Source organism: Lepisma saccharinum, chromosome 20 (assembly GCF_977018435.1).
Source record: "Lepisma saccharinum chromosome 20, izLepSacc3.1, whole genome shotgun sequence".
Classification (NCBI taxonomy): domain Eukaryota; kingdom Metazoa; phylum Arthropoda; class Insecta; order Zygentoma; family Lepismatidae; genus Lepisma; species Lepisma saccharinum.
The window spans coordinates 39,003,354-39,016,190 of record NC_139248.1 but is presented as its reverse complement, the minus strand read 5'-3'; the positions used below and the strand labels follow the sequence as shown (position 1 = coordinate 39,016,190).

The window sequence follows — 12,837 nt, the reverse complement described above, 5'->3', positions numbered from 1 at the left end:
ACAACCTAACTACACCTCAACGGCTGTGCAATATTTAAATAATACTACATCAAATGTAAGATCTTCTTCTACACCCTCTGAGGATGAAGATGCGATAAGCAAAAAATATGATTAGTGGAAGTCTGCACAATATATTTAGTATAAATGTAATAAATACTGTACAGCATAAAAGTGAAGAAAGCAGCAAGGATGTTGAGGAGTTACTATGCTATGAGATTCAGCTATATATATATATATGCAAAAAACCAGTAAAATTTATAGTGGATACGGGAAGCTTTGCTAACATTTTACCTAAAAGTACTGTATGGAAAAACAGCGACGTTTTACGATTGAATCCACTCAAAAATGGCTATGGTACTATCACAGGAGAAAAGTTGAAGTTTGAGGGTCAAATTTCCTTACCTGTAAAGTATAACTCACTGAGTTATGAAATGCCATTTATAGTATGATATTTAAATGATTTGAAACCTATACTTGGTCGAGCAGGATTGCGTATTCTCTTTGGCGATTGGAGAAGAAGTTTAGTAATTGACCAGCGCCTTACGTAATTTTGGTTGCCTAGTTTAAAATGTTGTCCTAAAACTTTTGAGACACTGTACAAGCTCCTCGCAAAACCATTCCAATATTTTTCTTCCATTTGCCCTAGTACACTATCAATTACTAAACTTCTTCTCCAATCGCCAAAGAGAATACGCAATCCTGCTCGACCAAGTATAGGTTTCAAATCATTTAAATCTCCTACTATAAATGGCCTATGTCCATTTCTCCATTACATGTTTGCGCCGATTCGTACTACCTTAGTTTTCTTTGTTACAAACAAGTATTCTTTGCACATTACATGTAGGAGGAGAGTTGCATCTACATTTCACACTCGTCAGGTCCTCCTAGCTATTCTCAAGAACGAAAGTTTTTAGGGTAGTGGTTACAGTTGCAGATTGTCAACCTGATGGTCGTAGGTTCAAACCCCTCTGGTGGCAGAATATTTTCGTAAGTTTTAGACATTTTCCTCTGTGTTCATTCTCCACACAGTGTGAAACGGAATGATTCAGTTTGGAATTAACGATGTTAAATAAATTAAGAAATGTTAAATAACAAAACCTCAATTTCAACGAACTGAGAAGCGGAGAAGAATTGGATAATTACTACAAATATGAAAAAATACATTCATACTTTTAGTGGTATAATCACAGGTAGAATCAAAGATCTTACGTGGCAGATTTTATCTCGCTCTGAACTCAGCCAAAAGGCATTTCGCACCAATCGAATACATCCTCCAATTCATTTTAAAATATTATTGAATGTTTCATGTCAATATTTTGATCAATGGATCAATTCTTGACGCTGAGACGATATTTTCTACAAATACCTCATCTCCTCTCTCGCCTGCTTTCTCTTCTCTCCATCTCCTCTCCTTCTTCTTTCCCCTTCTTCTCCTATGTCATATCGCCTTCCCTCCTGTTCTCCCCTCTTGTCTCAATCCCATTCTTCTCCACTCCTCTTATCTCCTCTCCTGTCTTAGATTTCCGACCTCACTGCACTCTTCTCTTCTTTTCGTTCTTCTCATGTTCTCTCTTTTACTCTACTCTCAACTCCCCTCTTCTCGTCTTCTCCTCTCCTCTCAAACCACCTCTTCTCCTCTCTTCTCATCTCTTTCCCTCCTCTCTTCTCCTCTTTGCTCCATTTTCCTCATCTCTCCTAGCATCTTTTTCCCCTTCTCCTCATTACTTCTCCTATCCACATCTGTCCTATCTTTTCTTCCCTCCTTTCATTTCCTCTTCCCCTTTCGCTCTATCTTTTCTCCTCTCAATTGTTGTCCCTTTTCATTTCCTCTTTTCTCTTTTCCTTTGTTTATACTCATCAGCGATGAAATACTAGAAAATCGATTTTCTTTCTTTCAGACAGTATTTCTTATTTGCGACAAATGTAATACTGATATTTTTTTAGCGTTTTATACAATAATACTTGATTTTATTCCTTTCACGTATTTCATAAATATCTATTGTGCATATGGCAACCCTGAAATTGAGTCTAACTCTACACGCAACCCACCAGCGCCTTACGTAATTTTGGTTGCCTAGTTTAAAATGTCGTTGATCTAAAACTTTTGAGAGACACAGTACACATACACATCAAATGGGGAATCAGCGAAGTTGAAATCTGATATTTTAGTAAAATTTAAAATTTTGTTCAATAATGACATTTCAGAACCCATAAGAAATATTAATGTTAGAATTCCATTGAAGCCTGGATTTGTACCTGTGAAAAGGAAATGTTACAATCTACCTTACTTTATACGTGATGAAGTAGGCAAGGCAATAAAATATTTGTGCCAGCAAGGAATCTTGGAAGGAATAAAACGTTCTGATTGGAGTAGTCCTGTAGTTCCTGTGCGAAAAGCAGATGGAAGTATTCGTGTATGTGCTGATTATAGCAAAACTGTAAATCCAAATGTAGATACTTTACAATATCCACTTCCAACTTTTGACGAGTTTTATCATAAGTTCGGTTCACATAAGTTGTATACGAAGATTGATCTTCTATGTTCAACTTTTCATCAATTATTAGTCGAGGAAAAGTCTCAACGTGTTCTTACCATTGTAAATGAAGGTCATTTATATGTACATAAACGTTTATTGTTTGGAACTAAAATAAGTTCTGAAGTATTTCAAAGAGCCATGGACACAATACTTGGTGGTATCATTTATTGATGACATTCTTTTAGGAGCAGATACATTGTATGACTGTTACAAACTAACTGTATTAGTTTTGGAAAGATAGATGCAGTATGATGTGAAAGTAAATTTGCAGAAGTCTGAATTTTTTGTTCATGAAGTAAATTTTCTTGGAAGAAAATTTACGGAACATGGAATTTTACCTACAAACGAACATGTTCAGGCAGTGTTAAAATGTAAGGTACCTGATAATAAAAAGGAATTGGCAACTTTGATGGGTTTAGTGGCGTGTCATGTACGAATTTTGCATAATTTGAGTTCTAGGATACCTAATCTTTATTTATTGCAAAAGAAGAGTGTACAATGGTTTTGGAACGAAGAATGTGAGATGGAGTTTCAGCTAGTTAAGCATGTATTAGTTTCTGCACCTGTTTTAGTAGGCGATTGCCATTAGTTTTAGTCACGGATGCAAGCGGCTATGGAATAGGTTGTCACAAATAGAAGGAGTGCTGAAACCAATTGCATGTTTTTCAGCTACTTTAACAGATAGTCAAAAATATTGTTATATATTAGTGGAAGTTTAAGTTATGAAGCCATGGACCGAAACAGCCATAAATTTCAAATGACGTATATCAAATCAACAATATATATATATATATATATATATATATATATATATATATATATATATATATATGTGTGTGTGTGTGTGTGTGTGTGTGTGTGTGTGTGTGTGTGTGTGTGTGTGTATTAAAGAAGCTCTGAATACATACTTAATTAAGTGTTAGCATGTTACATTTGTATTTTCTTATTTTACGTCGTTCCATGTGCATATGTGTGCATACGTTGCATATGTGTCAAACATATGTTGTACGTGAAAGTTGTACATTTTATGTGAAAAAAATATATTCGGAATGCATTTATCATGCATTTTCTGTCTTTCAAAAATACAGTTTGTGTTCTTGTTTTCCTTTATTAGTTAATGTGAAATTGAACGTTTTAAAAATATTTCAAATCTCGTTTGATCAAACCAAATGCTTTAGCACCGACTTCTACCCCCTTTTTGCGATATTTACAAGGAAAATAACGTCTTTTATACTACTACTACAACTAATAATAATAATAATAACAACAATGACAATAACGTTAATATTATTGTTGCTATTATTATTAGGCTACTATTATTATTATTATTATTATTATTGGTATTAGTATATATTGGTACTTTATCCCCACAGACAAAGATTCGTGGTTGAGCCTCTGATTGCAGCACGTAATTGACTTCGGACTTTCAAATTTGCACAGCCTAAAGAATGTAGTCATTTGAAGTATTCAGAACCTGTCGTCTAGATGACTGATTTAACTGATTTGGTTTATTTTACTTCGACTTTCTGCCATTTTTGTTAATCGCGAAGATGATGATGAGTGATGAAATAGATGAAAGAACACTCACAAAGAACACCCATGCCCAGACCGGTATCTGGCATCGTAGTGCGCTGCGCTAAACATTCCAACTCGGAGGTCGGCATCTAGATGAAAGTACGCAAATATGAAAATGTATTCTCTAAAGCTGTGTGTCACTAAGAGACACGTTTAATAATGTATATTTGATGAAAAATCATTAAAACATATATTTTATAGCTCACGTTGCTTGTAAACAAGGATACAAATTGTATTCCAAAAATTACTTCCCTTAATTTATTCAAAAGTTATAAGGAAAAACATTCAAAATGTACAATGGAAATTACCTTTTTTAAAGATTTTTTTAAAAAAATTCTGATGATTTCAAATCAATAGTTGATTCTGGAAGTATTTTGAATGCTGATAACGGAAATGACATCCATTTTTTCCCATCACATCAGGATTTTTCACAATTTCAAAATCAAAATTCTCATATTCGCCATTACATTACGTCTGTTACTTAACGCATTTAAAATAAATTTATGCAAGTGAAATTTAGGTTGTTCCCAAATCAATAGGTAATTCTGGAAGTATTTTGAATGCTGAGCACGGAAGTGACATCAATTTTTTCCCATCACATCAGGATTGTTCACTATTTCACAATAAACATTCTAATATTCGCCATTATATTACATGTATTACCTAACGCATCAAAATTCATTTATGCAAGGGAAATTTAGGTTTTTAGGAAATTAAGTGATTCTGAAATTATTTTGAGTGTTTATCACGGAAATGACATTCATTTTCCCCCATTACGTCAGGATTTCTAACAATTTCACAATCAAATTCTCATATTCGCCATTCCATTACACCTATTACAGGTAACAAACTAAATTTGAACAAGAGAAATTTCGGTTGTTTACAAAACAGTAGATGGTTCTGGAAGTATTTTAATTGCTGATCACGCACATGATATCCACTTTCCCCCTTCACGTCAGGATTTTTCACAATTTCACAATCAATATTGTTATATTTGCCATTCCATTACGCCTGTTACACAAGGAAATAATATAATTTTAAACAAAGGAAATTTTCGGTTCTGGTGATTCTGGAAGTATTTTGAATGGTGATGACGGATATGACATAAATTTCTCCCCATCACGTCAGGATTTTTTTCCACGTCATTAAGTTCAATCAATCCACTACATTATAACATGGAGTTTGGACATTTTGTGGAGAAAATTTTTATCAGGGATTTCGAAAATGGAACTTACGTAATCAAAGTTTACAATTTTCATGTCAATGTGTCTTGTGAAGATAGAAGGTTGATTATGTGCATTTATAGTTCAAAATTAGAGGATTTGTATTCTAGAAAACCAATATTTTGCCATCATCTAAATAGAGCCATCTATTGAGGAAATGATGGAACTACACATTTTATTGTAAAATTAAGGCAGTTAATATATTGCTATTTTCTGAAAAAAACTAGACGTGATGGGTAAAAATGGATTTCATTTTTTGAAATCAGCATGCTTCAACTATTAAGAGACAACAGTCATCTGTGAGTCATCCTACCCCTTGCAGGCTTGTGTTATTTTTAAAATTACAGCAAAACCACGGACATTAGCGAAAAATCGAACAGAACCTTTTTGTAGCCAATCTCATGAGGATCAAGACTAATAAACGATTATCTGTCAATGATCATTATTTACGTAGATATTGGTTAGGAACTAAGAGGGCTGAGGGGAAGAATCACCTGGGTAAGGGCAGGGACTTTTGGGTGTTGCGCTCCTCCTAGTGGACTAACGAGAGACCTAAATTTAATTTTTAGATAATTCTTCCCGACATTCGACATTTTCCCCTCTTCATTTATTGAGATTACTATGAGAATAAATTCTAAGTTTCATCTTGTAAGTATTGACATCACACACAAGGATATGCACATTCAAATAAACAATTACTTTAGGCAACGTATTTGAACTTGTTTTTCCTGAAACAAGAAAGCAGGTATGGGTTATTCACTGTTTCGAAGGCAGTGACTTCAATGTAATTCACAGAAATGGTGTATCTAGTTACATTTTCTAGTTACAACATGGCATTTTTGCATAGTATCCTATGTAACTTTATTATAGATAGCCCAATACATATTTAGACATAACTGCTCTTAAACAAATACCAGTCCATTAAAATTGACTTTGAATATTCAAGAGAAAATAGCACAGTAGAAAGACATACGTTTCAAATATTTGCAACAAGTAATACTGGTGTACGCAGAGGGAGGAGGCGGCTGCAGGGGCTACAGCTTCCCCCCCGAAATTTTTTAGAAAATAACAAATTCAAATGAAGGTAGTAATGAAGTCGGAGAAGGAAACTTAAAATGGTCCCGGTAATTATTTTTGTGTTTGAATAACATTTAAAACGAAGGTTTAAAATGGTTATTGGAGCTCATATAAAATACCAACAACGGGGTTTATATCGTGCCTCTATGCACAAATATATTATTTGATGACACATGCGTGGATTCTTTAGTATCAGCCTTTATAGCTGCTCTGAGATTGAATACCGATAACCATGGACTTGTCCGCTGTTTGTCTACAGAGTTAGGTTATTGTGGTGGATATCATAAGATTATTTTATATCACTCCGAGCATGGTTGCTGAGATTTGATTGAGGTTGTGTACTAAATCATTGCATTTACCTTAGTGAACTTCTGATTGTACTTTCTGATACGCTTGAGTTTTTCACAAGGATATAAACAATAATGCAACACCACTCAGACATATATATGAGTGATACCATGGGGTTATGTCCCTTTCGAACTATGAAATGTTTTAATGCAGATATATAGAAACGTACCAGAATAGGCTAACATTCACGATTTTTCCGATTTTGCAAGAATTTTGATCTTGTTCTGCATAAATGAAAGGGTTGTTTGTGGAGAGAGGAAGGCTTTAGAAAAGAAGTCTGCAGTCTACAATATTTGCTAACTTTAGTTTTATAACCATTGGTGCAAAGCTATAGGATCCCCCTTGATTAATGAATGTTTTCTCGATTACAGTGCCATTCATATGAATTTTAATTTTCGTATTACATTTTATAAAGAGGAATTTTTTATTATCTTTACGTAATGGAAAAAAAGGTTCGTTAATGAAGAAACCAACCCTCTAAAGGGGTTCTTCTCCCTCTACGGAAGGGGGCCTCTATGACCACCACAGAGCAGAGCTTGCAAAACCTTGTCTTCTTTTCCAAACATAAGAATTTTCTGAAATTCCTATCGAATTCTGAACAGCCACACAATCCATTTCACGGCACGAAAGTTAATAAAAAATTTGTAAAAAAGTTAGCAGATTGTGCCCTGCCCTACTGTTAGCAGTTATGTTTCATTTTAAGTCCAGTGTAATACGAACATAAGAACATGACTAAAATATCACAAAAAGGTTCTATCACTCACAATTTATTTTAATACACTGAATTTAAATACAAATGGTGCCACTGTACAGTGGGATCCATAAGTATTACCGTGCAAATTGTCCATCACCATGTTCGTGCACTTTATTTGACTCAATAGGAGATTCAAGAATTAAAAGAAAACTCAAAACTAGCTGTTGACAACTTCTGCACCAGCATACATAAAAATCCATCACTTAAGAACACCCAGGATGTAGGAGAAAAATTAATGAAAGTAGTCATGGACTAATACTCATAGATCCCACTGTCCAACACAGATAATTTTTACAGAGTGAGGAGGACATGAAGGAGAAAAACTTTCCTTGATAAGGGTTTGCTCGTAGAAGACTTGTTTGGATAATATGAGAAGTTGAAAATGACATTTTGTATGTATGCTACCTCATTAAAAGCTTCGTGGTTGCCACTGAAAATTACGCTGCTCCACAAAACTTAAGAAACACCAAGGGATTATGAGAGCAGTAGAGTAATAGAGAATATTGTAAATCTTGAGAATAACATTACAATCTCTTCTGCACCTCATCGTCATATGTTTCTTTATTTAAGCACTGTTACGCTACACTGGCCTACGCAGAGATGGGTTGATGAGGCTACAGCCCCCTCCAAAATTGAGAAAGACAACCTTTGCGTTCATATGTTCGCAATTTCCGTGGAGCAGTTGGTCCGAAGTTCCCGTTCATGGATGGCAATGCTCGCCCGCACCGCGCACGTATTGTGTCGGAATACATCACCCGTATTGAGTGGCCTGCATGCTCACCGGACCTCAATCCTATCGAACATGTTTGGGATGTTCTTGATCACGGCTTATGAACACCAACCAAAATGACCAGCAATATTGCAAAATGGTACACGGGGTGAACCCTGTTTTGTGTTTGTTTCCTTCTGTTCCCTTGGTGTTCCTTAATTTTTATGGAGCAGTGTATTTTTGATATCGCATAAGATACTAAAAATGATAGTGTTTCATGGAAACAATACCATATTAGTATAGATGCTGGTAGGGTGAAGTCACTGATCTTAACGTTTTCCTCCCTAGCAAAGCATACACATGTATGTTGTTCATCGTATTTGCTAAGTTTGCATTAAGAAAGAATTCGTGAATTTTAAAATATATAGGGTGTACAAAATGTCCAGTAACACTTTCAAAAATTTATTTTAAAGAAACTATTATCATTATTAAGTGACATAGTGCATTAGTTGAGCGAGTTTTATTTTTTCTTGTATTGCATGTGTTCTCTATAGTTCCATTTCTTGCCGCTAGATTGTGGCAAATTCAAGAAGGCTCTTTCTGGAGCTGAAATAAAATTGTGTGCTACATTTTGATAAAACAAAGAGTGCTACAGAAATGTCCAACGGAAATGTAGGAGCAATTACAGGAAAGAAGCACCAAGCAGGAAGGCAACCTAATGTTGCTTTATCACTGACAATTAACAAATTTACGAAGTCTTCTTCTCTATTGCAATTCACAGCAAAGCTGTTAGTACCTTTCTTTGTCTTAGTGATATAACTTTTGCACTAACTGCAGTCGGATGGTTTCATACACATTTTGTTTTACGCAAGACACTTGCCACAGTCATTGGTGGCATACCCAGCTAACGTGAGGCTCTGCGTGTATTTCCTAGGGCTCCTTGTGAACGCCTCTCTCACTCGTTCAATGTCACCTTCACTCAAGCCTGGCAGAGCACTTCTTTCCTTCGTACACAAGCACTCGGTTGTAACAAATTTCTGAAGCCAATCGCATATTGCCTTCCTGATTTAAGCTTATTTTTCTTATTCGCTCTTAAATTTTCGTTGGACATCTGTATCACTCTTTGTTTTATGAAAATGTAGCACACTAATTTTTTCAGCTCTAGAAAGAGCCATCTTGAATTTGCCACCATCTAGCGGCGAGAAATTGAAATACAGGGAACATCTGCAATGAAAAAAGAAAAATACGATTTTAATCCTTCAACTATACCCTGTCCCAGCTAACTGTAGAGCAGGGCCGCGCATATCGGCAGAGAAGGAGGAGGAAAATCGAGTGGTGAAAACGCAGCGTTGCCAACCGTACGTTCCTGACCGTACATGTACGGACGTACGGTCCAGACCTTAGTCAGTACGTCAAAATTTGCTCTTGCAGTTTTGTCCCTAATAATTCCCTAAGAAATTCTTAAACCAATCGTACGGACCTGGAGACAAAAATACGGTCCGTTTGCCATGTGCGTTCGGAATTATCCTTTTTAAAAGTTTGCAACGCTGCATATCGAAGGGGGAAATCTGGAAAACTCCCGTCGCCCATTACGCAATCTCGTTTCTCTCACTGTTCATTGGTGGAGCCGTCTCGCGTCACTACTTCCGCAGAGACTTGTTCTCGTTCGCCTGGTCTACAGTTAGCTGGTACGGATATTAATGTACTGTGTTACTTAGTAATACCAATAGCTTCTTTACAATAATTTTTTGAAAGTGTTAATGGACTCTATGTAAATCCTGTACAGTTACATTCCAGGAAAACCTTGTCTATCCGTATCTTACTACAAATTTCGTCACTATTCTACAGAAATAATACATATCTGTGGCAACAGTGAATCTCTGTTACGTATAGTTGCATAAATAGAGCGTAGAAAATGCAATTTTTTTCGATGATTCATAGCATCGAAATAAGCAAAACCTCATTAAGAAATCAATCTTGCATTTCGACATTAAATGCTAATTATTTAAAGTGTTCTTACCTTCGTCTTGAGCATTGCCAGCCTGAAAATTTAGGAAAAGCAAATATGCTACGAAGAGAAATATCCTTCTTTTATCCATGAGGGTATTATAAAAATCGACTACATGAAGCACAACATCCAAAAGTAAAACACATCTGCAAGGCAACACTTTCAGAGACTCGACTAACTTATCAGTGAAAGGATGATTATGATCCATGTTTCCTTATCAGTATAAAAGGCAACAGGGTGATAAGAAGGAACATATTTCTGCATCGTGCATTCTTCATTTTCTTTCGGTTGGTGTTAGTTCAGAAGGAAGACCGATCTTACATTCTTTCTTGTGTTTGATTTTCTGGTTTTTATGTGTTGTGTAAATGTACAGGTACGGGAATATTCTTTCTTCGACTTTAAGAGCAGTACGGGAATATGATCTGGCAACGCTTTCCTTCTCTATGGAAAGGAAAACAACTGTCATCGTAATATGAATGTTTGCCCATTATCTGATAACAACTGATACGCTGGCATGTTTTAAATACTGGAGATAATACACTGCATTGTTTGCAAAAAAAGAAAAGAAAAAGTATACAATGATCCAGTGCTCTCAAACTGTGCTATCTATCATACGTCCATTTAAGTAGACTCTTCAAATGTAATTGAGCCGATCTCCTTGGTGGAGTGGTTAACACAGCGCGCTACGACGCCCGGAGTATCGGATTCGAATCCCGACCTGGCATGGGTGTTCTTTGTGAATATTCTTTCATCAATTTCAATTTCATCATATCGTCACTCATTCTCATCTTCGCAATTAGTCAAAAGTGGCAGAAAAGCGAAGTAAAATATCCAAATCATTTTTCAATGGAATTATATAAATATTTAGAAAATGAAAATTTGATAAGAAACTATTTCAAGTTTAATGAGCACTCACTATTACTCGTGGCGGGAGGAAGTATTACGTGAACCTCGTTCTACTGGCTGCTGCGTTTCTTATCGTGCTGAATTGGTTGCTTCCGCGCTCACCTTGCCAGAATGAGGATCGGCCGCCGTAACAGTAAAAGAGAGGGCATTTGGAGACGCGGCCAACAGAAAATTTCCACCCTGGAAACCTGCAGACTTCTGGCCAGAAATCAGTTCCGCACGTTTCCTTGCAGTGGGGGACGTAACACCATTTGATTTCAATAGAAGCAGCCGACAGAAGTTCTGTTCCCGCGTTTCTCCTCGTTTACCCTCGTCTCAGTGGGCAATATGCTTAAAACGGATGCATAGTTATTAAATTAGGACCTTGTTACCCAGGCCGTAGCGTGGAGTAGGCTAGGGAGGCTGATGTCTAGGGCGCCTTTCAAATTTCCCTTAAAAAACAACAACAAACGACAGTTTTTAAAGGTGTTTTTAGACTCTAAGACACAACTGGAATATTCTTATATAATCTACTTTTTTTTAAATCAGAAATTCAAGCTACGAATCTTTGGATGTAACCTATATTAATTTTCATGAGTTTCTGTTTGTTTCTCATTTCAAAATTTTAGGGATGTAAATATCACAAACCATGCCAATAGAAGAACATATCGAAGGACGCACATAAAATGCTGATGCGTGGTAGTGTGGGAGGGAGGCGTTAAACTATAATCCTGCCTAACGCACCAAAGTATCTACCAACGGAGCTGTTTTCTCTTCCGACGTACGTACAAGAGAAGCTGTTTAATTTTCTGTGTGTTCCAGTTGCATTGGGGGAAATGCCGGTGAAGGTGATAATACTTTAATTAAAAGACCCTTGAAATAAATAGCTGACAGCGACAACTACTTTGACCCAGCAAGCTGGGAACGTTATTCAGGGTCTCATTCTCCCGACAAAATGAGTCGAGGGCAACTTTGGTAAATAAATAAAGGAAAAGGTAGGAACCCCTGAAGTCGTATGTGCTTATATCCTGTTACATGGGCCGGCCCTCGTTGCAGAGTGGTTAGCACCTCGGGGTACGACGCCAGGGGTCCCGAATCCTGGTCTGGGCATGGATGTTTGTGAGTGTCCTTTCATCCTCATCTTCGCAAATTAGCCAAAAGCGAAGTAAAATAAAGCAAATCAATCAATCAATCAACCTGTTACATTTGAAATAAACCAGGACGTCAGTTCCCTCGAACTTTATCGGTTTACAAGTTAATGCATTGAATTTTATTGTTCGTATTTGTGTACGTACATGTATATATTATAATTTACAAAATGTATTATAGTTTGTATGCGTACCATACTCATTTATAGAAGACAAAATTAAGTATCGTACATACTTTGGTAAACGTAGCAAGCGACATGCGACCTGTGTGAACCCCTTTAGTAATGAAGACTGACATTCCATGGTTAATTGACACCGCAGCGGGAAGCCCGACGCAAATGAGGTGCGGATAGTCAACAGACTATATACTATTGCGTACTGGAAACTGAGACCACATGAGCTTTCCAATGTCCAACGAACCGGGGCATATGTCAATATTCTGATTAGTAAACATATACGATATTGCAATTACACAGTAAATACAACTGCGATTTGTTCCTGTGCTGCAAATATCCATACTGTGCTGATGTTTTAAAAATCCAATGTAGACTATGCACTTAGAGATTAAGAAAA

The 12,837-nt window shown here is 36.4% G+C and overlaps 1 protein-coding gene across 2 annotated transcripts in view; it reads right to left on the bottom strand.

Moving 5' to 3' along the window:
- Window positions 1–10,392, bottom strand: part of LOC146003238 (protocadherin Fat 1-like) — a 246,955-nt gene extending 236,563 nt beyond the window's left edge. For both annotated transcript variants that reach the window (XM_083141412.1, XM_083141413.1), the window contains exon 1: window positions 10,244–10,392. In XM_083141412.1, coding sequence (XP_082997538.1) covers window positions 10,244–10,322 — 79 coding nt within the window. In that variant the 5' untranslated portion in view covers window positions 10,323–10,392. The remainder of the gene's footprint in view (window positions 1–10,243) is intronic.
- Between the last annotated feature and the right edge of the window lie 2,445 nt (window positions 10,393–12,837).